This window comes from Ambystoma mexicanum, chromosome 8, assembly GCF_040938575.1.
Source record: "Ambystoma mexicanum isolate Mex_15411 chromosome 8, UKY_AmexF1_1, whole genome shotgun sequence".
Lineage (NCBI taxonomy): Eukaryota > Metazoa > Chordata > Amphibia > Caudata > Ambystomatidae > Ambystoma > Ambystoma mexicanum.
In genome coordinates, this window is record NC_090929.1 from 311723505 (window position 1) to 311748925 (window position 25421).

The 25421-nt window shown below is 44.2% G+C and overlaps 1 protein-coding gene across 1 annotated transcript in view; it reads right to left on the reverse strand.

Moving 5' to 3' along the window:
* The window catches only part of LOC138471871 (ficolin-1-like), a 546996-nt gene that overhangs the window by 168142 nt on the left and 353433 nt on the right, over positions 1-25421 (reverse strand). The window contains exon 8 of the mRNA XM_069609730.1: positions 24192-24321. Coding sequence (XP_069465831.1) covers positions 24192-24321 — 130 coding nt within the window. The remainder of the gene's footprint in view (positions 1-24191; positions 24322-25421) is intronic.

Sequence of the window (25421 nt, forward strand, 5' to 3'; positions counted from 1 at the left end):
AGTTAGAGCTGGCCCCTGGGAGCTGGGTGCTGGTGGTCAGTGGGTCACTATTTTCTTATCTATTTGAGATGTACATGTCACTGTAACCTGAATAAAGGAACTTACCTGATTAGTCCAGCATGAGCTGCATAAACAAGATAATACACATAGCATTTTGCATTATGACATAGCTGTGAAAGGGATCATAAATGAAAAGGTATCTGGGAATTAGCAATATCAGTTGGGATAAAATAGGTGCTGCTCTCTCTGAGTCTTTGTAATGGAAATAACGATAAAACAATATTTTTGTAACAGTAAAACCATCCAGGTTGGGCACTTTTAAGCCAATGAGTGGACTTCAACCTGCAATCTTGTTATTGCTAAAGCCACAATCTAACCACTAACCTTTTGGGCCTCCTTTCAAAAGGTACAGCTTTTTGCATTATGACATATCTGTCAAACGTTTAAGGGATGGAGGTGCATCTGGAAACTATCCAGTGTCATTCAAGGACATCAAATCAGTCCAGATACCAATGAAAGCTAAAACAATATTTTTATAACAGTAACAAAACATTACAAAATAAACATTTCACTTATGCTCTCTCAATACACAGTTCAAACTACCATCATGGGTATTTTCAAGTCAATGAGTGAACTGGTTGTGATGCTGGAAATGCATCGGAGGGACAGGGCCTCCGTATCCTTGTCCTTTACTGCTTTTTATCGTGTGTTCTATCGTGTTTTCTGCGCAGGAGTTCATGTGGGACTCAAGGCGGTGCAGCTCTCTCTCTTTTGGTTTGGTGAACAGACCCGTGGGATACCCTTATGGCACTCATGGGTGGGGGTACAACCCTGCGCCCCTAGTGTATGTTTTTGGGCACCTGTGGGTGGCCCACAGAGCAGGGTATGGGCTGGTGGCAGCTCCATGCTGAAGTTGACAGGTGCGTGGAGTATCCTCCATTTTGGGATACCCCGGCCCTGCCATTGGGATCAGTTGATTCCTGATGGAAAACAAGATGGCCCCTGCGGCCTCCTGCTTTCTATTACCCATTACCATGTTTTCCCAAAGTCCTGGGAAGCCCTGACTCTGTCCCTTCCCCCTGACTGACTGTTGGGTGGAAATGCCATATATGGTGTTGTTGTGAAGGCCCAGCCAGACTAGCTGGAGCCTTCCCGGTGATGTATGTTGTGGGTACCTCCTGTGCGTGGGACCTGGGTGAATAGAGTGTGTGACGAATATGCATTCTGTGTTGTGGGTGTCTAGTATCTGGTGGTTGACACAATGATTGAGACAACCCTGCCTGAAACGGGTATGAATGCAGCTTGGAGTGTTGAAGGGCTCGGTACTTGTCCCAATATACATGACTTGTTGTGAGTGTCTGGAGAGAAGTGAATGGCCTGAATACCTTGTGTGCCTGATTGGCTGCCTGCCTGCATGAATTCCCTTAGTCGTGATTGGATGCTTGAGTGTGACACAGCGGAATGAATGGGAGATCAACAGTATATCTGGGGACCTCTCACTGCTAGGAATCGTGTTCAGAAGCTGAAGTCCACTACGACGAGTAACTGGAGTAACTGACGCTTGACCTTGAAGCCCTGCTGGACGAGAAGGAGTGCTGTTGCTCTCCTTCGCAATCTGAAAGCTGCTGTGTTTCCAAGGACTGACCCAGAGAGGACCTGGTAAGGCACCCTCTTCCCGAGCTACGAGGGACCATCGTGCACAGCTGATCTTTGCCAAAGCTCCCTGGTAGACAGACCTTCGACAGGCTGCCGACCCGAGACGGGGACTGCTGTGGAATCTCAAAGAGAAGCACTCGGACTGTTGTCTGCCACTGTCGACGACCGCCGTCGCCGACCGGAGCCGCCGTGCTCCCGTTTGCCTGAGAACTTCCATTGATCATCGGACGCTCTCATCTGCATAGTCACCCGCTTGTCTCCCGCTGGAGAAGGCCCTACCGTCGGCTCGCCGAGGAGCATCCACCGGTGGGTTTCCCGCCACCTAAAGACCACAGAGATGCCGACGACTCGATGCCCTTGCTGGGCCACAGTTCTTCATAATCTCTTTGCGGTCCAGAACTATCGTCACCGAGGTGCCCCGCACACCTCTTCCTTGCAGGACGCCAACGCTCTGTCGTCGACGAGCACCGCTAGGAACAAAGCTGCCATTAACTGCCGTAAGTTCAACCTGTTCACAGTCGGACGTTCGATGACCCGTGACTCCCGCCTTAAAGGGAGGGCACTCAAGAAGGGCTGTCGATTCCCCGACACCGAATGCAGAGGTCCTCGACACCTCTCGACGATCCGTGGCTCCCGCCTGAAAGGGATTCACTCAAGAAGGATCGGTCGACGCATCGTCAAAGAACTCTACTCCACCAGGTACATTGGGAGGGTAACACCTTAATAGGAAGAAGTGAGACTATTGAACATATGGACTTGGCTTGTGCTATATATCTTTATTTACAGGTTGCCCAGGTGGGGGGGATCTCCACACAGAGCTGTGTCTAGGTAACGGGGCCAGCATCCTGCCTATTGCTTCAACCATCTTGCGTTCCTTCCTATCTCTATTGCTGGTTTACTCGTTATTGATCTGTGTGACATTTTAACCGTACAGTTGATGCACTTTAATGAGATTCGATAACATTTGTGGTACCACTTTAGAATTGTATATATTTATCATTATTGACTTCCGAGTACAAAGTGCGTTATTGTGATCGTGTACACACCTTTGAATATTAATTATATAAAGACTGTGTTTTCAGTAATACAGTGTGTGGATATTCCTTTGTGGGGGTTTGGGGACTACACTGTACTTAAGAACCAGCCTGCATCACCTCCTGAGAAGCTAGGCCTTGATTGCTCGACCACGTACCAATAATAGAGAATCTTGGCTGGGGTCCTCTGTGCCTCTCCTCTACCATATAGAGAGCGGAAGTACAGACACCCCCTACCAGTCTTGACACTGGTACCTGCAACCTTGCCATTGGTAAACCCACTTTCTAATCTGTGAAGTAGTAGGTCTTCCTTCAATAAGTTTTAACACAAACATAGGGCAAAAACCACTGTATGGAAAAATGGGTTATAGCTCATCAGGAAATCCAGAGGCCTATGTGGACCAGGACCAATGTACTAGCACCCAAAGAGAGGGAACATGTACAAACAAGGCTGCGATGGAAGCACAGAAAGGGATAGAGTGAATATCTAACTATCCCTGCCTAAGTACAAAACCTCCTCTAGGTAACGGTGCTGTGCTGCTTACAAACAGTGGATAGAAAAAGTAGTAAACTAACCACTTCTAGGTAAGTAATACTTTCAGCGTTGTTGGACCTATGCCACTCTCTTCCACTATGTGTAAGTGCTCAATGGTCACTTGAAAGGGTATACCTATGGTCAATTGGAGAGGCATCTAGTGGGGTATCTGTCAGTTTATTAGCCACTATATTGTCTTTCTGGCCATGGTGGAATCAGGTCTAAAAACGACACAGGTACATTGACATACAATGTTTGACATAACAAACGACGAAGAAGACACCAAGTCCCATAGTCCGTCGTGAAATGATGTAGATATGACGGGTCATGGGTAGTTGGTAAAAAGGAATGCTCAAACTACAAGCTGGGCGTGATTTGTTCCTCTTGTAAGTAGCAACCACTGTCGACCAGTTTCTGTAGCATGTGTGCAGATAAAGCCACTATCATCAGGACAGTCTTCTGCTCACATCAATTGGTACAGTCTGGTATGGGTGGTTAAAAGACTGACCATATTGAGGGAGGAAGGGTTCAACATATAGGGATTGTCAATACTTTAGCCCCAAGTTGTAAGTGCCGTGCGGCTGGATCACATGGAGAGGGAACCTACGGGAAACAAAAGGAAGTGTATGCAGCCATATTCACCTCAGAGCTAATAACATCAATTCAACTGAATGTGATTGACACACAATTAGTTGTCATCCACCTAAGCAACACTGCTAGTACTAGTACTACTATCCATTTAGGAAGAAGGGACACATAGTTCATCACCATCCTATTACAGGTTGTGAGCGGATGCCCATATATGCATACTACATAATTGAGTCAAAGGTGTAAGAGAACAAAGGTGGATCATATATGGCCTACTATCAGGTACTCCCAATGTCGGATACCTAATTGACATCCGTCCAGACATGAACAATAGTGAAAAGGAAGTCACAGGGAGCCCCAGCAAGTAATTAACGAAAGGGGACTTGGTAGGCAAAGAGTTACAATATAAATGACCGATAGTTTGGTGTTCAGCCATACCTTAGATAGGTCCCTGCTCAGGTAGTCATAGCTGGAAAAATAGGTGTACCCACATGTAAATGGCACACATGGATCCGAGTCCCCAGCTCTCTGTGGGGAAAAACAAACATGTGTGCTTAAACTGGGGCCACCAGCAGTTAGCAAAGCAGGCACAAGTGTCCGCTGGTGTCGTGGTATAATGTCCGTCCAGGGGGCGTTCGCGGTAGATAGAGGAAGCAGCCCAATGTGAGCTGCAGGGTCCAGCATGTTCCATTGGCACTTACTTGCATAGGAGAATGGATGCGTCGAGATACGCGCTGCCTTCCCCAGCGGATGGTGTAACAGTGCAGCCCATTTACATTCAAGATGTAGTCCCAGCTCATCTGGCCGAATGTCGGTCACGTGAGCGACTGGCATGCCACAGCCAGAAGTCAGGCATAACACCTGAACCGGAAGTCAGGCAAAGCGCCTGAACCGGAAGTCGGCAAAACGCCTGAACCGGAAGTCAGGCGGTACTAGGGCAGTATTACCCGGCAAACACGGCTGTCTCAGCAAGGTCAGGCAGTAGAATAGAAATATGCCTAGTGATGCTATGGGCAAAGCGAATAGCACAGATGTAGGGGAACCTTTATCATTGCGGTATGTTACGGGTGGTGTTAATGAGAAAGTGTGGGAAGCATGTTGATTTAACATGTACTGCCCAGAGGAAGAGTTATAACGAGCAGATGGTTAATAATACAAAGGTGGAACAGAAGTGGCATGCGGGCTACCCTTCTGATGCAAGAGATTCAAGAGGAAGGAAGCATTGCCTGCCTTGAGAATGGCAAACACTTTGGTGTAGTAAATAGCACCAGTGTGATTCTTGTGTCGGTTGATGAGAATTCTAAAAACCCATTGCTTGAAGCAGAACATGTTTTTAAATCTTTTTGAAAGTTGACCCTTACCAATGAAGTACTTAGGAGTAGTAGCTTGGTCTGAAAAGGGAGTATACCAGACCATAGAACTTTATTCCAATCGGTTCTTTTCGGGCAGGATGTTGCAGTAGCTTGTCTCGGCAGGCAGGAGTGTATACCAGCTCCAGGAACTGTTGTAACAATTGGTTCTGTTCTGGAACAGGGAGTGGTGGTAGTGGTAAACCTGGCATGAGAGTAAACCAGGTGAATGTTGTCGAAGTACTGTGGTGGGGTAAAGCTTGTGAAGAAGTAGTTGAAGAATCACTGCAATGTTTTGAAGTATTGCTGAAACTAAAAGTGATGCCAAAATATCCTGACAAAAGACATGTGTTACAAGATCTTTACTGAAATACATTTGAGTTGATGAAAAGAATCTGTCTGGAAACCTTTGATACAAGTGGAAAGAGGAAAGATTTTGTTAAACAATTGTGAACGACCCTTAGAATCAAAGTTGGAACTTTGTATTGTCAAGTTGGAACGGAAAAATAACTAGAGTGGAACTTTTTGTTAACACAGGATTTCCTTATCCTTTTTGAACCGTTAAACAGAAACCTGCTTGAATCTGGGGAAGGGGATTTTTCCCAAGTTATTAGAAGAAGCAGCCATTGTGATGTGAACTTTACTGGTATATTTGTTGTTCTTAAACGGCCATATAGCTCCTTATACATCTTCTTTTTGATTTGGTGTATTTTCAAGTGTGAGAGACAGAAACCTTTTGTTAGAGTGTTTCCTTCAATTTATTTTAGACAGGGAAATCCTCGTCATGGTAGGGATAGTGAGGCTTGTATCCAGCCTTTAAAGTTAATAAAATGGCATCTTTTGTAAAACATTCACAAAGTTGTGGGGCCCCTTAACCACCAATAAAATCACTACCCACAGGTACTGAAACGAGGGGGGCAGACCGCAGCAGCCACCCATGAAACATAATGTGAATGGTTCTGTTTAATTTTTTGACATGTGTATTTATGTTTGTGTATCATTGTTTGTAGTATATTTAAATGTACCTTTACAGGTGTGTACAGGTTATAGGTGTAGCTGTTTATACTTATTAATATATAGAGCATGTCATTAAGCAGGTGATTTACATGGAGTTGGGTAGAAGAGTGGATAAGTGAGAGGTGATAAGAAATGGTGTTGTGCACCCTGTCATGAGTTAAGGAAAGGGAAGTTGCGGCCTGTCTGGGGCTGCCTAGGGGGTGCGACCATCCACTGGGGCCATCTACTAGCCCTCTTCTACAGTGGTCAGGGTGGTGCCAGGTGGAGGTTCCTAGTCTGTTTCATCAGGTCCACTCTTTGGGTCTCCCTGTGGCTCCTTTAAGGGAGTGTGGGTGGATGGGCAGATCCCTCAGAGGTGAGGATTAGTGTTAGGGGGAAATCTTTAGGGAATGTTTATAAAGAAAGAGGTCCTTGTTGGGACCCCTAAAACATCCACCTTGGTGGCTGTGTCCCATTGGAGTAGAAAAGGTAAGGACTCTGGGCACAGCCCATCTCCTGTTTAAGAGCCATTTTATTTGCAGGTTGCAGTGTGCCCCTTTCTTTCTAGCTGGTCTGGGGGATGCAGGTGGTTGGTTCTGAGGGATATGCCTCTGGCCTGTGGAAAGCACAATTCCTAGCACAGGCTGTAGCCGCAAAACAGGGGTTACATTGGAAATACCCAGGAGATGGGCTAGACCCTTGAGGGCCCGGGCCATCATCATAGCAACACCATCTACCGTTTCTAGAATTGGCATTCCAGGGGGACGGGAGTTTCCCTAAATGGGTGGGGGTAATAGCCGTGGCCAAAATTGGGCCTGGCTAGGCAGGGCTACCTGCTTGTTCCCTAACGAAAATATAGAAATAAAGACCCCAGGGTGTTAGTGCCCTGGTGGACTAACCTGGACTGAACCATCCAGCCCTCCACAGGGCTGGATGAAATAGTAAAAAGGGCAGAGCTCCCCTGCCCAGGAGTAGACTGGGCAGGGGAGTTTAAAGATTTGAAGAAATAAAATGTTGAAGGAAAAAAGAACCATTGGGTTAAAGGAAGAGAAAAGTGGTGGCTCCCTGAGGGGGCATTGCCTTGAATGGCCCATCAGGGTTAGCAAACCTGAAATCTGGGCTGCTTGTCTGGGTGCATCCTGGTGTCTTCTGTGGGCCCGGGCTGCATGCCCCAAGCACCCTGAGCACTGACAGTGCCTTGAGGAGCGGAGGGCCTGCCCAGGGGGCCAGACTGGGTGGGCCCAACATTCAAGACCTGGACCATGAGCGTGGAGCGGTCCGGGGTAAGAAAGAGCCACCCAGCTCAGGCCAGATGGGTGGGGCAGCCCGAACCAGGTGACCGAGTCATGCCCTCTGTGTGCCCACCACAGGACCAGACAGTGCGGGCATTGAAGAAAACGTCCCTGTGGTATGTATGACAGGTGTGGCCTGTGATGAGCAGGATGAGGCTGTCACGATTTGCTCTATTAGCTCCCGTTCCCACCACTTGTTGGCATGATTTTGAGTTTAATCCCTACTGGACTTTCCTTCTGAACCTTATGCTACCATGCTGTGCAGGTTTTTGGCAGCCATCATGCTGCTTCAATCAAATGACTATGCTTCCCAGAATGCCTGGCCCAATGCTTCATCTCCACCCTTGCAGGAGAAGGTTGGGTGGAGGATAGGCAACACCTGCGGCTCGGGTGCAGCAAGCAGCACACCTGAGGCATGTGCTCGTTAAGCAGCTTTAAAAGCCTCAGTTTGCCTCAGTCCATTGCTGGTCATTGATACAGTTTTCCTGTTTGTGACTGGTCCCTTGTTCCTGGTTCCTAGCTTTGTGCCTAGTTCCTAGTTTCTTTTTCTTGTTCCTTATCCCTGGATTTCGAATTTAATATGCTTAATTGATTTCTGCTTCCTAGATTCCCTTTCCGTCTTTCTCTGTTTGCAGGCAGCATTTGTCAGTGATTTCGTTTTTGGTGCAGCACAGTTTGCCTGTGTTCTATATTTCTTTGACTTTGCCCTTTGATGCTGTAAACCTTGATGCTTTAGTCTTTCCTCTTTATAGATTTAGCTTCCTGCCTTTTTCCTTGGATGGGTGGGGTAGGTTTGCCTTTGTAATTATGTTTTCTCTGCTCCTGATCCTTTATTTTCTCTTGGAATCCATTCCAGGTTTTCCCTTGCACTTCTGCATTTATTTTCACATTGATTATTAGGTGTGGTGTGCTCTTGTAGCTAGCTCCTGTGTGAATGCCTATGTTTTCCTCACTATTCTGCAATCACTACTCCTAATTACCCCTTGTCTTGAGTCTTATGTATTTAGTTTTCCTCCTATTTTTGTTATAGCCTTTCTGGGTTTGATGAACAGGGTTTGTGGGCTTGCTGACATTTAAGTGGTATTTCTCGTTCTCGTGAGTACTGTTTTTAAGTTACCTTATTCAATACCATCAAGAGTGTTAGCTCACAGATCCTTTCATTGCTTGCCCTGTACGTGGGCTTAGCACTGTCAGTACCTGTAACAGCAATTGTGGGTAAGGAGCTTGGCAACTTTCCTTGTAACTATAAGGAGCTTCTAAGTGCTTACCCCACATCCCTTTTTATATATTTGTATTGTTGTCACACTCTATTTGCACTCCTGGGTTTTATTATACATGTGTCTTGGTTCCTGTGTGCATGTTGTTTGACTCAAAGCTATTCACTGTGTGATCTTGTGCACATTTCCTTTGCCATATTCACTGCCTTTGTACTCACCTGACAGAATGACCAGCCCACTATTCCCATTGAATATGGAAAATTTAAGAAAGAAAGGCAGCAAAGCCTGTAACAAGTTTATAAAGAAAGTTTCCCCTACATTTACTTGTGACAATCAAATCACTAGTCCTCACATAAATGAACTCCTTGTCACTAATGGGCATTTTTGTGCAGAATATTTTTCCCACAGGATGGCCCATCTTACATTGCCTGATCCTAGTTCTGTCTTTTATTCTGACCCAGATTCTATGTCAGCACAAGCCTTAGCAGCAGCACTGTTAGGCTTTTTACATAAGAGTACCTCTGTTGTTGAACCCCATGATTCCAGTTATGCTTCACCTCAGATTGAACAGTTTCATGATACAAACATAAAGAAGGGAGGGGTTCCTTGCATAACTTCTGTTTTCTACCCTCAGTCTATAGCATACTCCTCTGCACAAGTACATACTGTAGTCCCTAATGCCAAGAGGTCTGATGTCAATAGTTTGCTTAAGGGAAACACAGACAAAGTTGGTAAGAGAAAGAATAAGTCACAGAACCTGCAAGCAGTAAATGACAATGTACAATCAGTGCACATTCAGATTGCTAGGGCAGGATCCAGTCCTGATGCCGCCATGCCTCCTACTCTGCCTACTGATAGTGATGTACAGTTAATGCAGGGCATGCTAAAAGCTAAGCTTGAGGAGTTAAGACAAGAATTCATTTCTTTATAAGAGGAGAATAAAACCTTGCAGTCTTTACCGAATACACCTCAGATTTTATACGTTGATGTTGATGAGGTGAACACTGTTCAGCCCCTGAGTGCAGAGACTTTGGTAAACCATAACATTTGTCAATATGTAAGATTTATTGGGAGTGAATGTGTTTCTTCTAGCACAGCGCTTGATCTGGGCACAGTTTCTGACAATTGTCCTGTTGTTTGTCAGGGATTGCAGTTAGGTGAAGATTTACAAGGAACTCATTTACCTAAGGTTTCCAGTGTAGCAGCTCGTCATAACCCTGAGCTAGAACACATGCAAGCTTCTGATTTCCAAACACAGTCCACAATGGTGGCATACACAGATTCAGTCACTACAGTAGGCTTAGGTCCTGCTCTTGATCCAGCTGCTGAGACTGAAGTAGATGTTCAAGCTGATGTTGAAAACGATGCTACCTCTGGGTTCACTCTTCCTTCTGCCAATTTTGATCACAATGAACAGTTAGAGACAGTACAGATTTCATGTTCTGATGGACTCATTCCACAGTATACAGAACCAAAAACCCAGCAGGTGATTCCTGAACTGTTGATTGTTAATCTGCCACTTTCAGAAGCTAAGACAGATGAATGGACAATTGACAAAATCCTGATTAACAGAGACTTTACTATGATGATTCCACTGGTTGATGACTTCTACAGAGAAAGAGACTCTGTGTCACTCACTAAGGAAAGGGACTGCATGGGTACAGCTCAGTCTTTGGTTACTGGTGCCAAGGAGTCTACTGCCCTAAATGTGCCCTCCATTCCTGAGCCACAAATGTGTCTGTCGACTTCTGAGACTTCAGTCTGTCCTCCTACAACCATTGACTCTTCTATGATCCAGTCGACAGCTCTGCAGTCATCCTTGGCACATGTGTCTTCAGTCAATGAACCGCTGCCATGTCTGCCATTTACTCAAGAGCCTCCACCATGCACATGGTCAGTTCCAAAGACCTTGACATGTTTGTATTCAGCTACCGAGATTGCTCCAGCTTGCATGCCTTCAGCCTCAAAGTTTCCCCCTGCCCGCCTGTCTTCAGCTACAGTGACTCATCCAGCAGATCATCCTTAAGCCATAGAGCCTCTGGTAGTCCATCATAAGTGCATGTCTTCAGTCCCAGAGCCTACTGCTTGTTTGCCTTCAGTTCATGAGACACCTGTATCCTGCTTAGCCTCGCTGCCAATATCAGAGGAATACCTGTCTACACCGTCAGATCCTGCTGCATTTTCTTCTGCTCCAGAGATTCCTCCTGAATCCCAACCATTTTCTGCCGATGAACGTCCAGCCTGCCCTTCTTATGCTTCAGGGGGATCACCAGAATGCCTGCCTTTTACACAAGACGATCCCCAACTGCTTGACTTTAGCATCAGAGCCTCCCGAATATGCAGCATCAGAGTTTGAGACTTTTGCCAGCTCCCGCTTCAGAGTCATCAAGTTGGACCGAGGCTCGGGAGAGCCTTACAGGCGAGGCCGCTGGACTTCCCTGGAGTATTACGCGAGGGAGATCGAAACCATCCACCACGGTCCAGTCACCGAACAAGTAGCCAACCGGGATAGCGGCTGGGTGGTTCACATCCGGGGCCCGGTTCGGATCAGCCGGTTGACAACTCCTTGGTGCCGGACTACACATGAGCCAGGCGGAGTGGATGGGCATGGCCCCCCAGCAGCAGCACTTCCTCATTGGTCAGCAGCCCACGGGCGAGGCGTTGTACGGTGGTTCCATGCAGCCACAAGTGCCTGGACACAATAGAATGGGGGCATTGCCCCAGGCGGGCATGATTGTGCCACAGTCCACCGTCCCCGTGAGCCCAGCTCAGCACTTTGTGTACTCTCAACCCCAGGGGCAACACCAGCCCTTAACACAGTCGGATTACGTGCAACAGAATTCCACTAAGCAGCACCAATTGGGTGCTGGTAGCCCAGGGATGGGAATGACTCTGCAATTCAAAATGTGTCTGTTATTACTCCTGCTGCAAGTGTGCCTGATGTACCAAGTACTGCGTCTATCACTCCTATTAGTATGCCAAACATCCCTGCTGGCTGTTGTATCCCACGCGCAACAAAGTGGCCACACGACAGTCACCAGGAGTGCCAGCCTTGTACAACCCATTGGACATCCAGGCCTCCAAGGTGCAGAACATGTGCAGTCAAACCTTAGTCACTTTCAACCCCAAGGCTATTCCCAGATGGATGACAGAAGAAAATCCAAACCTCTACCTCAGCCGGCACCTTCTTTAATTGCTGAACATAAACATTTCCTGAAGCCTGCAATTTCCTCACTTCCCGCATGTCCGCTCTTGGCAGAAAGGCTAACAGAGGTTGTACCATTGTCTAAAGCATGTTGCACTAGCCTGCCTTCCTCCTCAAAGACTTATAAGTGTACTCTCCCATTGACTGAGTTTCCCGGGCCTTCCCACTCTGCTTCAGATCCTGCAAGTCCTTCATGCCTTTCTTTGACCTATGAGTATCTTCCTCACCAGAAGCCTGCCTATGACTCTTCTAGACTGCAGCCTTATTCTAGGCATTCCAGTCCATCTGCTTTTGCCCACAGGCCACCATTTCCATCAGCGCCACCTCCATAGAAAAAGCACTCCGTTCATGGAAAGAAGATGCCTTGTGCGGGTGGCGGGCACCAGAAGACGGCTGAAGGAGGGGGTATACGGGCACGCTTCGCTCCCTTAGCTCCCGTTCCCACCACTTGGGGGTATGATTAGGGTTTATTCCCTACTGGACTTTCCTTCCGAACCTTATGCTACAGTGCTGTAATGAAGTGGGAGTGCTAAATCCTTATTTTCCAAGCTACTTCCTTTCCGGATCCATTCCAGGTTTTTGGCAGCCAGAATGCTGCTTTAATCAAATGACTATGCTTCCCAGAATGCCTGGCCCACTGCTTCATCTTCACCCTTGCAGGACAAGGTTGGGTGGAGGATAGGCAACACCTGTGGCTGCGGGTGCAGCAAGCAGCACACCTGAGGCATGTGCTCGTTAAGCAGCTTTAAAAGCCTCAGTTGGCTTCAGTCCAGCGCTGGTCATTGAGGAAGTGTTCCTGTTTGTGACTGGTCCCTTGTTCCTGGTTCTTAGCTTTGTGCCTTGTTCCTAGTTTCTATTTCTTGTTCCTTATCCCTGGATTTCGAATTTAATATGCTTAATTGATTTCTGCTTCCTAGATTCCCTTTCCGTCTTCCTCTGTTTGCAGGCAGCATTTGTCAGTGCTTTCCTTTTTGTTGCCTGTGTTCTATATTTCTTTAACTTTGCCCTTTGATGCTTGATGCTTTAGTCTTTCCTCTTTATATATTTAGCTTCCTGCCTTTTTCCTTGGATGGGTGGGGGAGGTTTGCCTTTGTAATTACGTTTTCTATGCTCCTGATCCTTTACTTTCTCTTGGAATCCATTCCAGGTTTTCCCTTGCACTTCTGCATTTATTTTCTCATTGATTATTAGGTGTGGTGTGCTGTTGTAGCTAACTCCTGTGTGAATGCCCATGTTTTCCTCACTATTCTGTAATCACTGCTCCTACTTGCCTCTTGTCTTGAGTCTTATTTATTTAGTTTTCCTCCTATTGCTGTTATAGCCTTTCTGGGTCCCTGTTTGATCAACAGGGTTTGTGGGCTTGCTGAAATTCAAGTGGTATTTCTCATCCTCGTGAGCACTGTTTTTAAGTTACCTTATTCAATACCATCAAGAGTTTTAGCTCACAGATCCTGTCGTTGCTTGCCCTGTACGTGGGCTTAGCACTGTCAGTACCTGTAACAGCAATTGTGGGTAAGGAGCTTGCCAACTTTCCTTGTAACCATAAGGAGCTTCTAAGTGCTTACCCCACATCCCTTTTTATATATTTGTATTGTTGTCCCACTCTATTTGCACTCCTGGGTTTTAGTATACATGTGTCTTGGATCCTGTGTGCATGTTGTTTGACTCAAAGCTATTCACTGTGTGATCTTGTGCACATTTCCTTTGCCATATTCACTGCCTTTGTGCTCACCTGACAGAGGCAGCATAAGTCTGCCATGCCTCATCAGTGGGGTGGTGAAGATCAAGTCTATGGCCGCCATGTCCTTGAAGCCTGGGTGAAGAGAAGTCCCAGCCTGCACAGTCCATGCAGACATGGGCGACGGTGGAGGGGGGGGGGGTTCCGACATGCCTGCTGGAGCTTCAGGAAGTCAATCAAGCTCACCCTTTTGTGCCGTGAAGAGAGCGGGCTGGTCGCCTAAAGAAGGTGACAACTTACACTGCTATTAACCTGTTCTTTTTTGGAAATGTTTTTTATTATAATGCTACAATGCAATAATGGTATCACCAAGTGCCAAACATTAAGGAATTTAAGGTCAGCAAGTGAAAAGAAGCGCCATTTAACTACCTTGAATAGTATACGTCATGTCAGTCAGCCTCTTGGCACTTTTGGAACCAAACTGTGGAATAAACTTCTCCTCTAAGTAAGAGATATGGAAACGCACCACACATTCATGAAAACAATCAATATGGTACTTTCGGGACAGATTGTTTCAAAAATTAAAGACTTTCTGTATGATCTGTTTTAATCAAAACTGAACTCACGTAAATGCATGAAGTATGCACAGTTTGAGTCGTTATGTGAATGGGAAAGTAATTGTTTACTGGGAATGGTTATGCTACTGTACCCTTTTCAATTTAAATCACATTACCTTCCTCCCTCCCCTGCTATCTAACCTCTGCCCCTTTTGACTAATGGGAAAGGGCGCAGCCTTTGGGAGGCCCAGACGCAGTCTTTCTGCTTTCCCTTGGAGCTTCTGTACTGCTGACTGGCCACGCCCCCCTGTGCTTGAAGAGCCAGGACCCCACCCGCAGTGTGATGCCCGTGGGGAAGGGCATAGGTGTATGGGAGGCCATAGGCCATTTTCCTGCTTTCCCTTCGGAGCCTCTGTACTGCTGACTAGCCACGTCCCCCTGCGCTTGAAGAGCCAAGGACCCCACCAGCAGGGCAAAGACCTAAATTGGACCCTTACGGGTTTGCATGTTTGTAACTCGTGAGGACATCACTGGGATTTGACAAGAGATGCCACCCCTCATAAACTAGTGCCATAGAAATCAGAACACACTCTATGTACAATGCTGATCATTTGTCTGAAACCAGGCTACAAGGTATAATGCACCGCGAAGTACCGCAAAGGACTGTTTGCTGTGCTGCCGACAGCTGTTCAAGCAGTCAACTTTGGATGCAATCTGGCGCTGCCTTCACTTGAGTTGCCGTGCTGATCGTGTCGATCGTGGAGGAAGTCCTTTTTTGTAACACCGCTTTGTGCCTGATCTGCGTCACTACAGGAAACAGTTGAATTTCAGCGTGCCTCCTCCTCTCCTCTTGAGGCCTCAATGGACTTTGAACTACACACATGGAACTATGGAGCGTAACTGTCATAGGCATAATCTTTAATATCTGTATCTTTGTGTATTACTTTTAAGGTGCTGGGGACTGGTCATGCCTCCTACACCTCTGATAACGCCCTTCCGGGTGCATTTAAATACACCTCAGCACCGCGAAGTACCGCAAAGGACTGTTTGCTGTTCGCAGTTCGTGGTGTGTGGTGTTAGTCCTGCATTTTCATGGTAAACTTGCTGCTTTTGGTAAGATCTGATTGGTAGATTTTTAGCAGGACCTATACTCCACAAGCATGGGTAAGCGTTCCCTAGTGCTATATGTAAGCACTTATTTTCAGGATTTTCTTTCAAGGCGATATATAGGCATCTTCTTGGGAAAACGTTACCTTGTTTGATCTTTAGTAACTACTCGTGCTTGCTCTATGGATTCCCCTTTACTCACTTTAAGGAACGGTAAGCGACTTAAAGATACTGTTAAAACTACTGGGATTAAGATATTCCCAAAACTTAAAATGGAAGGTCTGCATGCTATTGCAAGAGGTCAGCAATCATTTTTATCTGTTTCCACACAAGCAGACCCTTTACTTAACTATGTAGAGCAGTTGCCTTATCAAACATCCACTGATCTTCATACTTATACTGAATTAGCTGCTCTCAATTTGGAGGCAATAGATAATACACCTTTCACACTACAAACTGCTAACGATACACACACTAAGGCAGACTTTTCTTTGGAGGCTATCGACAATCCTTTTACTCCTATTGAAGATACCTCCTTGCTAGCACCGGCTGTAATAGCTGCCTTAGAGAGACGCATTAGCCTCTTATTAGGTCCTCCCACCCCAGTGACAGCGTCCTGTGGACTGCATGAACAAGTACATTTTCATCCAATGCCTTTTGCCACCTTAGTTCCATCCAACTCTCTTACAAAGTTTAGTAACTACTCAAGAGATTCTTTTGCACCTAGCAAACCGGGCAGCTCGCCTGCCCAGCACTCCCAGTTCCAAAAGAAGCTACAATTAGATGATCCTTCACTTTATGCTTCTTCTAATAAATACATGGCACAATCATCCATTACTACTCCGCCGTTGACTCATTCACCATTGTCACCAATTCCACCTAATGAAAACTCTTCACATCTGTTAGAACACGAACTTCACTCCTTTCCTGTTCTTACTCGTATTCTAAATCTACTTGATAAGGGATATGAATTTACTCATGTCCTACTAAAAGACATCAAGGCTTCTATTCTAACAAATTCCATTAAACTGTCTAAAATTGAAGGTTTCATGTTAGCTCAGGAAGCATGTCACAAATTTCATATAACTTGTCCAGAGCGAATGGCTGAGCTTGCAGGGAGGAGTTTGCCCGCGAATCCCTCGTTGCAGGCCTTGTCATCGCAAGGCACTCAAACGGATGAAGTCACCTTTTTGTTAAATGGCATGCCAACGTCATTTGCGAAGGCAGTGGCCAAACCTACCCTACAGGAGCCGTTGTCACTTAACCTCCCAGAGTTCGACGCGGTTGAAGTTGCGAAACTCCAACACGAGAGAATTCTACAAATTGAACAGATTTTATTTAAATCTCAGCTACTTTCGGCAGAATTACTTCAAAATGAGACTAGTGCTACGGTTTCCGCTCCTGCGGAACCCCCCCGGATAGTCCTTCAGCGATAACGAATCTGCTTGAGGAGTCAATTGATACATCTAAAAATTGGTATCATCCATCGCGTAGAATGAAAAAATCATATCAGAGAGCACTGAAACGGAGAAATAGATCTAAGATGAACAATGCCTCCATTTCGAGGGTTAGCAATGCTGCTTCCTCCTTGCAATGCTCAGCCGAAAATAGTGACAACGCAGAGGTGATGCTGAATGCCACGCAAATTGGTAATGAAGAATTTCAACTTAATGTTAGTCAATTGAATGAAGAGAGCTTAATGGCACTTCAATTAAAATCGTCTAAAAAAGCACACAAGAAAACAAAGAAGGGCTTGGGCGCTGTTGTGCTTAAGCCTATTGAGGAGAATGTATCAGAAAATCATATTAGTGTTGGTACAATTGTTGGTGGCGCAGGCACTATACCCGCGAGTGCATTAACACAGACAAACTTGAACACTTTTTTTCCCCTTGTGGATAATAAAAAAACATCGTGCTGTAGCACTAGCAGTATCCCCAATACGGATGCATTTGACTTGAAGGGACCTAACCTAACGATTGCTCATGCATCAATTCATCAACCTCTGTCTATGCCTCCCCTGCTAGAACTTCAAGCATCCACATATACCTTAACTCAGGCACCTCTTCTAGGGACTAGGTCTCAAGAACCTATATGTCCAAGCACGGACACTGCAGAATATGCAGACGATGCAAGGCACAATCTCTCCCAGATTACGGTGGTTCAAGCACCGAGCACTTCATGCAGTGCCGAATCTAAATCTTCTGCCCCCCTCATTGTCATCAATTGCGACTTAAGATCATTTAATGACATCCCAGATGAAATGCAAACTTTAATAGGATGGTCCAGTAACCAGCAAATTAATGGGGCGGTTCCTATTAACCGCTCGTTTTTGATGAACACTCTCTATAAAATTCCCTCTCTGCGCAATTTTATATCGAAAGACATAGAGTGGATAAAGTTACATTTGATTAACAACAATCGCATGTTGTGCAAAGTAATATCGCCTATTATAGCGAAACTGAATTGGGAACACAAAACCGATTTGATTTTTCTGGGATTTGAATTGCAAGCATTCCCATCCTTTGAAAAGGCAGCGCAATTTTTGGAGTTTACCCCCCCCTTATCCCAAAAAATCATACTACTGCGAATAATTCTGGTTCTCCTCCATCTGAGAACGACAAAATCTTAACACAATTGGCCTCTCTAACTACTGCTTTGAATGGTATTTTGGGGATCTTGCCTGCAGCAAAAACATCACCACAATTAGTATCTACGAATCTCAATGTTAAGATTCCTTCATAATGTAACAAGCTCATTATTCAGTCCTGGAACTGTTGCGGATTCAATAATCTCGTAACATGGTTCTCAAATACGAGCAGGCAAGACCTCCCAGCAATCTTCTTTGTGCAAGAAACCATGAGTTGTAATACATTTTTTCTGGATGGTTTTACCGCTGTTCATAATGTTGCGATTCAGCCCTTGTCTGGGCCTCCTGTAGGGGGGATTTCCATTCTACTCAACAATGACTTTCTCTTCACAATCAACTCTAACGCGTCCAATCAATTGCTCCTAATGATTGACATTGATATCAACATCTTTGGTCCAAAAAGAGTAGTCTTGATATCCATTTATTGGAATCCTGCCACCCTTGGCATCGAAGAAGCCATTTCCATTCTAAATGAAACACTAATGGAAATTTTTTTTAATTATCCCACCGCTGAAATTTTGATCTGCGGTGATTTTAATGCATACCTACATGCCTCTTCAAAATTTCCCTTGTCAAATGAATCGCCATACCACTTTAAAATTGCCTACGCAAATGGTATAAAATCGATAAACTTCCTCTCTAGCTGGGATCTTGTAGTGATACAACCACAGCATCCTCAGGCTTGTTCAACCTGGCGTCGAGGAAATTCATGCTCTTCTATTGATTACATAATTGCTTCCCACTATCTTTCTGGTATCATTTCGCTTACTAATTGTCATTTTCCTCCTTATGGCGATCACGCCATACTCTCGTGCACTTTGTTTGCTGAAAGTAAATTGTGGGATAAGATGCAGGCTCTTGCCTTAGTACAGAGCGAGCGTCAATTTTTGTCAATTCATTGGAATATTTCGACTTGCAGACAATTAACATTTTTAGTCAATCGGGATTGGTGGCCTGATACCGCCTTTGAAGATAACCCTTCTCATGCTATTCTTGAGTGGAATCTACAGATGATTCAAGGACATCTAGCTGCCATAGCAGAAGCAGCGCAATTTCAAACGAACACTAATTCCTCGGACTCGTATTTGGTAAACATACTTGCCAAATTAAAAGCAGTGAGAAACAGCGAATTGAGAACCCTTAGGCGAAATGTCCATGCGGGAGATCATATTGATTATTTGGCAGCTAAAAAATTACTTGTACGTAAACATAAAAACAGCATAAAAGCTGCCCGCACCTCGTTTCACCTATTTGGCAACCAAAACATGGTAAGCCTGATTTGTAAACACAGTACTCGAGACATTTGGAAATTACTTAGGGCAATCAATAAAAACTCCAAACCACACCTAGCATCAGCCATTGATAGCAATTCTTGGTTTGATTTCTTTCAACAGAAATATCTTTTACCGGAACGATTTTCTCCAACTAACATTTCTGAGTTAGTCATTCACATTCCGGCACGATGCCCATGGTCAGTTGAGGATATTCTCTGTGCCATTACTAAGTTAAAAACTTTGAAATGTGCCGGCCCAGATGGACTGCCTCCTTGCGTGATTAAGGACGACCCGTCCTTCTGGGCCACTGTATTGTTGAGAATTTTCCAATCAATCTTCACCCTAAAATCCCTGCCGCCCTCGTGGGTGAGCTCCATCATTATTCCTTTGCACAAAAAAGGGCCATTAAATAACCCTCTTAATTTTAGGCCTATTGCCCTGATGGATGTGGCATCTAAAATCTTTGCACTCCTCTTACTGAAGGATGTCGAAACCCACATTACGGAAAAGCGTATTCTAAAGAAAGTACAAACTGGATTCCGTAAAAACATGAGAACACAATTAAATGCCACCATACTGGCGCACTTAAATGCAAAAGCACATGGGCCTCATTATGGACTGATTTTCATTGCCTCCTTAGACTTATCTGGCGCATTTGATTGCGTAATACGTAGCAGACTGTGAGCTAAAATGACTGAACACAAATTTCCGCTTTCTTTAATAGCACTCATTGCGTTGCTACATCATAACACGTCTTTCAGAGTACGCATATCAAGCAATGGCCGCCTGACCGACCCCATTCCAACGGCAATTGGTGTCAAGCAGGGATGTAATCTTGCGGCAGTCCTATTTAACCTATATTTATCAGATCTTGAAGGAATATGGGACTTGGCAAAATCCTTTTCTGTCCGTCTCGGTGAGCTACAACTCTCGTGGTTAGCATACGCTGATGATGTGCTCTTGTTCGATAGTACTCAAGCGGGTCTTCAGAACAAATTGGAAACCCTTCATTAATTTTGCAGAGAAAACAACTTGACGATAAATTCCACAAAATCAAATATCCTTGTGTTATCTTCAAGGAGAAAGGTTCGCAAATTTTGCTGGCAATTGGATTCCAGCTTTATTCAAATCATCACAAAGTTTACTTACTTGGGATACACGCTTGCAAACAATATTTCTGTTATCTTTTGGCAAAACACTTTGAATGAAAAAAAAACCTCTTCCTTTGCAAAACCAAATGAAAATAATTTTTCGCAAATATTGTAAGTTTTCTTTAGTTCCACTCTTCGAATTCTACTACTAAAAGGTGAAGGCAATTCTTCTATATGCATTAGATCTATGTTTACTAGATCTCTCTGCCTTCCTAAACAAATTGCAAGCTAAACTATGGAAAACTACTCTCGGTTTACCTGCCTATCTTCCGAATGCAATCTTATGCCACGAACTAGGATTAAACTCCTTGGCATCTAGGCATAATTGGCGTATATTGAAAAATTATGCAAAGATGTACTTTCCTCTGGAAAACTCGATATACGAAGACTTTTTTGTCATGCTGAGAGAATCCCATCCGGCTTCGATTGCAAATTTCCATAAGCGTATACTTTTCATTTTATCCGGAATCAATATTTCGGCTAGAGATTTACAATTCAAACTAAAAACAGCTCACAAACGCTTATTTTGGAATGACTGGGCTGAGTCTTGTTCTCTGATATCGTCTTATGGATCTTTTAAGGAATATGCAATATTTAGACACAAGCAATCACCACGTTTACAATATCTCACTCTTTGTCCAAGTATTGAAACCAGGACATCCTATATGCGATTCCGCTTAGATTTATTTCACACGAAAATGAGAACTAAACACTGGAATTGTAACTCCAACAATCTTTTTGATACCAAGTGCAGATTTTGTAATAAGGACGAAGTAAGTGAAACCTTGAAACATCTTTTTCTCATATGTCCCTTTTTTGAAAACGAAAGGCTAAAAAATATCAATGCGTTTACTTCTACTGCCTCAGCTATTGGAAGGGAATTAATATGGTCACGATGTATGTGGGGCTCTAGTAACTCAATAATTCTAGCGACCGTACGTCTAGTGAAAGTCATCGAGGCAGCCTTAGCCAGCGATGTAGCGACCTAGAACTTCTTGAGTTACGTATATGTTTGGCTTTATGTACTTATATGTTTTATGAAATATGACATGCACTTATGAAAATTGACTTTTCAATAATCAATTTTAGATGTTCTTCTTTGTATGATATGCCTAAATGTAAATATTTTGTAATAATTTAGTTTGTCGTTTTACAAATATGTATAGTGAATGTAGGTAAAGATATTTCTCTTTTTCTTTTAAATGTAAATGAAGTGTACTATTTTTTAATTTTGTAAGGATGCGTAAGCATCAAAAACAAATTTAATCAATAAAAAATTTAAAAAATTTAAAATTATAATGCTTTTTGGCGCAAATTCTGTCCCCTTGGGGAAAAGAACACTGGGCATCTCTCTTTGGCCAAAGTACCCACTCAGGTATGAAATAACCTATGAGACAGCCATTATTATAATCCCTGCTGAACAAGCTTCTTCTGGGAATAGAGCTTGTTTGTGTACTGATAGGATCTGGGGTTCATTGTAATTGGTTTAACTATTATAAGGGTTGGATTGCTTAACTTTGTTTGTTTTTTTCTTCATGTTTTATGTGTTAAGTTGTACTTTTATGGCCTCACTGCGGAAATAAAGTTATTGACTGACTGACGAATGTCTATCCTGAGGCACTTTAAAGTGACTGGACTAGGTGCAACAAATCACCAATGAAGAAACATAAAATAAAAAACGACTGAAACCAGCATAATTTGCTATTACAAACGTATAGTTTTCCACATGTCATTGGCTTAAGCTCATGTTCATACAGTCGATTACGTATGAAAATACGCCTGGAAAGAATGTGTATTGGCAGGTATGTTTCAGACCGCAACTTGACTAACTGGCCAAGGACTCCATCACATGACATCTACGGTCTTGGTTTTTTGCATTCTTTCACACCTAGAAACAAGTGGCCTTGTTCACAAATATTTGCAATGGAGAAAATCAGGAGATGCCAAGGAGCCTCTCAGATTTGCAACTGCTCTTTTATACGTGATTTGCAAAGCCTCAAACTGGAGCAAATCTGGAGATGCTCTGAGCACCTTCGAGACCTTCATGTGAAATCTGATTCACAAAGATTTGCACAGGTGCATCTCAGAGATACACGTGGCACATCCAGTTGTGCTTCAGTTTCTATCTTTGTGATTAAGGTATAGGATATCAGGTGCAAATCAGAGACGCGCAACAGCTCCTTCTAATTTGTTCCAGTGCATATCTATCTGAATCAAGCCTTCATCCAACATCAAAGCAACAATTCTGCCCAGTGTTGGTGATATACTTCATGTGACAAGAGCTGGGATGCACCCTTCGCACTAGCGGGATCAGTCAGGGCTCAGCACGTTGGGGCAACAACAACAAGAAGGCTTCATTGCACAAAACTGTGTGATTTCCAGGAAGACAGAAGATGCCGAAATGGATATTGTGGTGCCCTACATCACTGGTCCTCCAAAATGCCTCTATCAGGGAAAACCTGTCCCAGAGTAACAGACATCTGGATACTGTTCCAAGGGAGAAGTAACAGGAATATCAGGCAGGCAAAGGCACCTGCGCAATATTTTTAGGAGCACTTTGAGTCTAAGCCCAAGACAATGCAAACACATTTTGGGCTGCCAGAAAGAAAACAATATAAAAGAACAAACTAGAGCCACCCAAACTCCTTATCTAAAGCAGGTTAGTGTATGGAATCAGTAATTAGTTTCCAGAATGTAGAATTGAGGAAGGAAGACTGCATCTTGGAAGTTATTTTGACAGATAAGTGTGCAGGGCACTGTCATCTAACACTAGATAAAGAGCAAAGGCGCATCAGAACAGAAGAATAATCTACCAGATGTTCAAATCCTGGCTGCAAGCTACATTTGGCAAGTGAACTGCTTAGGGTGCAGGGGTGGACTATTCCTGAAGCAGTTGACCTGGAGACTGAGGAAGAGGCCCATGCCCCTTGCTGACACACCCCCTTGAATGTCTGTCCTGAGGTATGAGACAGCTACTGAGACTTTGTGCCGTCACAAGAAGAATGTCTAAGAAGATGGATGCTGTAATGCTAGTGATGATGGCTAAAATGAGGTTGAATGTAATCAACGTATTTGGATCAATAGAGCTAGCACATGTTTGATCATTATATGTGGGTGGAAAGAGCGATCCACATATTGCCTCTGTTGAGGTTTCATGATTATGAGTATTTTTATATTTGTGAACATTGTATCACAGCACTAGCACTTTTATATGAGATATCGGCTGTATGATTGAAGTTGAATGAGTGATAGTGATGTTAGATGTCAGAATGATATGGTGAGTGAAGATGATTTATCATCAGCACAGATGCACTTTTGTAAATTAACACGTGATGTTGTGTCAGGGATTTATATTGTCAGTGAAAAAAATAAACAAATACATGGTTTTTGTAATAAATAATATGAATTACAGACTCTGTTATCTTCTATGAGGCTCATTCGGTGGGATAGGAACATGATTGGTGCAATATCTAATTATTTATTTTGGGAAGTGGGGTATGTCCATTAGTCCCCACCTGACACTAGTTTGTTGTCTCTGATAGCCAAAATGAGGACATGGAGCAGTACATGGAAGACCAACGCGAACTCAAACCAGTAGACCAGGAATGTAAAGACCCACCGGTACCAAATGACATGGACCCTGGAGAACCAAAAGCGATAGATTCTGCAATAGGAGGCTCAGTTGCACTAAAGTGAAGGTGGGAAACCTGTGCATATTTCTTAAGATTAGGTGTAGAAGGTGGAAGATAATATCAATGAGCCTAGTTGCCAGATGCAAAGACATTAGTTTTATCTTAGTTTTACTTTCCTGAGTGTGGTGCTAGCCCAATTTAAATGCACGCGGACTGTCTACACATGCACGTGTGTTGTATGGGACAATACCTTATACCATCTCACAGTCTTACCTGTATATGTTAACCTGTGAAGATTATCATTCCCCAGCCAGAACTCTGTCAGCTGGCTGCCAAAACCTCTCTTATATGTGTTCCAGTCACGGAAAAAGTCTACCGAGCCATCCCACCTTCTCTGGAACACCTGCAAAGAAACAAGGATTTTTCATAAAGGTATTAGTCCAGTATTATTTGGGTTTGGAAAAACAATAGCAACATTTCAAGTAAAATACACAGTATCTCCTTGGAAAATATAAATATGCTGTATAAATACATCCAATGAATACACTGGAATAAAAACAGAGGAGTTAAAATTACATATTATATAACTCTCTTGCATATCTGACTCAATTTCCCGATTTTTCAACAAGATCTTTACATTTGAGATTCAGACTAAACTTGATGGACACCAAAGAACATAGAAGCCTGTACAATTCTAATACAGAGTTAAAGTGTCGCTTTTGTAAATCTTGTAAAGAAACACTAAAACATCTAACTCTGTTTTGTCCGAACTTACGTTCATTGATAACACGTACACTCGGCTCTGTATTTGTGAAAGTTCAGACAGCTTGTGCGGAGGATTAGTGGCCGTGTATGCTTGAGGGCTCCAATCTCACACTTCTGTTTGCTCTTGTAACATTTCTTGAAGATCTGAAAAATCGTTTGAAAGAATGCGATCCTGACTGATCACATAACCCCCCTGTAATTCGTACCCATGAAGTGTTGGAATTTAGAATCCCAGTGGCCCATAAGAGGAATGTCATTGGCCCTCATTACGACCCTGGCGGAGTGGGTTTACGCCAGCGGTATTCGCGGCGGACCCGTCCGCCCTACTACGAGATTCTTTACCGCCATGGAGGGTTTTACGCCTGCTTTTTGCAGGCGGAAAAATCCATGGCGGTAATGAACCTCGTCGTTAATTACGCCACCGTACTCTACGGTGGCGTAATTAACTCCTTCCCCACTCCCATTATACCCTATGGGGCAAGAATGGGAATGGGGAAGGGTAAAATGGGGATTGGGGATTTACCGCTCCGCCAAGGTCGGCATGGGGTGGTAAATCCGCCAACCCCCATGGCGCTATCGACGGCTTTCCGCCGTGCTCCGCGGTGCATTTAGCACCGCGAAATCCGCCAGGGTCGTAATGAGGGCCATTATGTGTATGTGGGTGATAGGATGTCTAATAGTTAGGAAGGGGGGTTTGTGGAATTGGTTTTGTGTTCTGTGTCTTGATTGTATCATTTT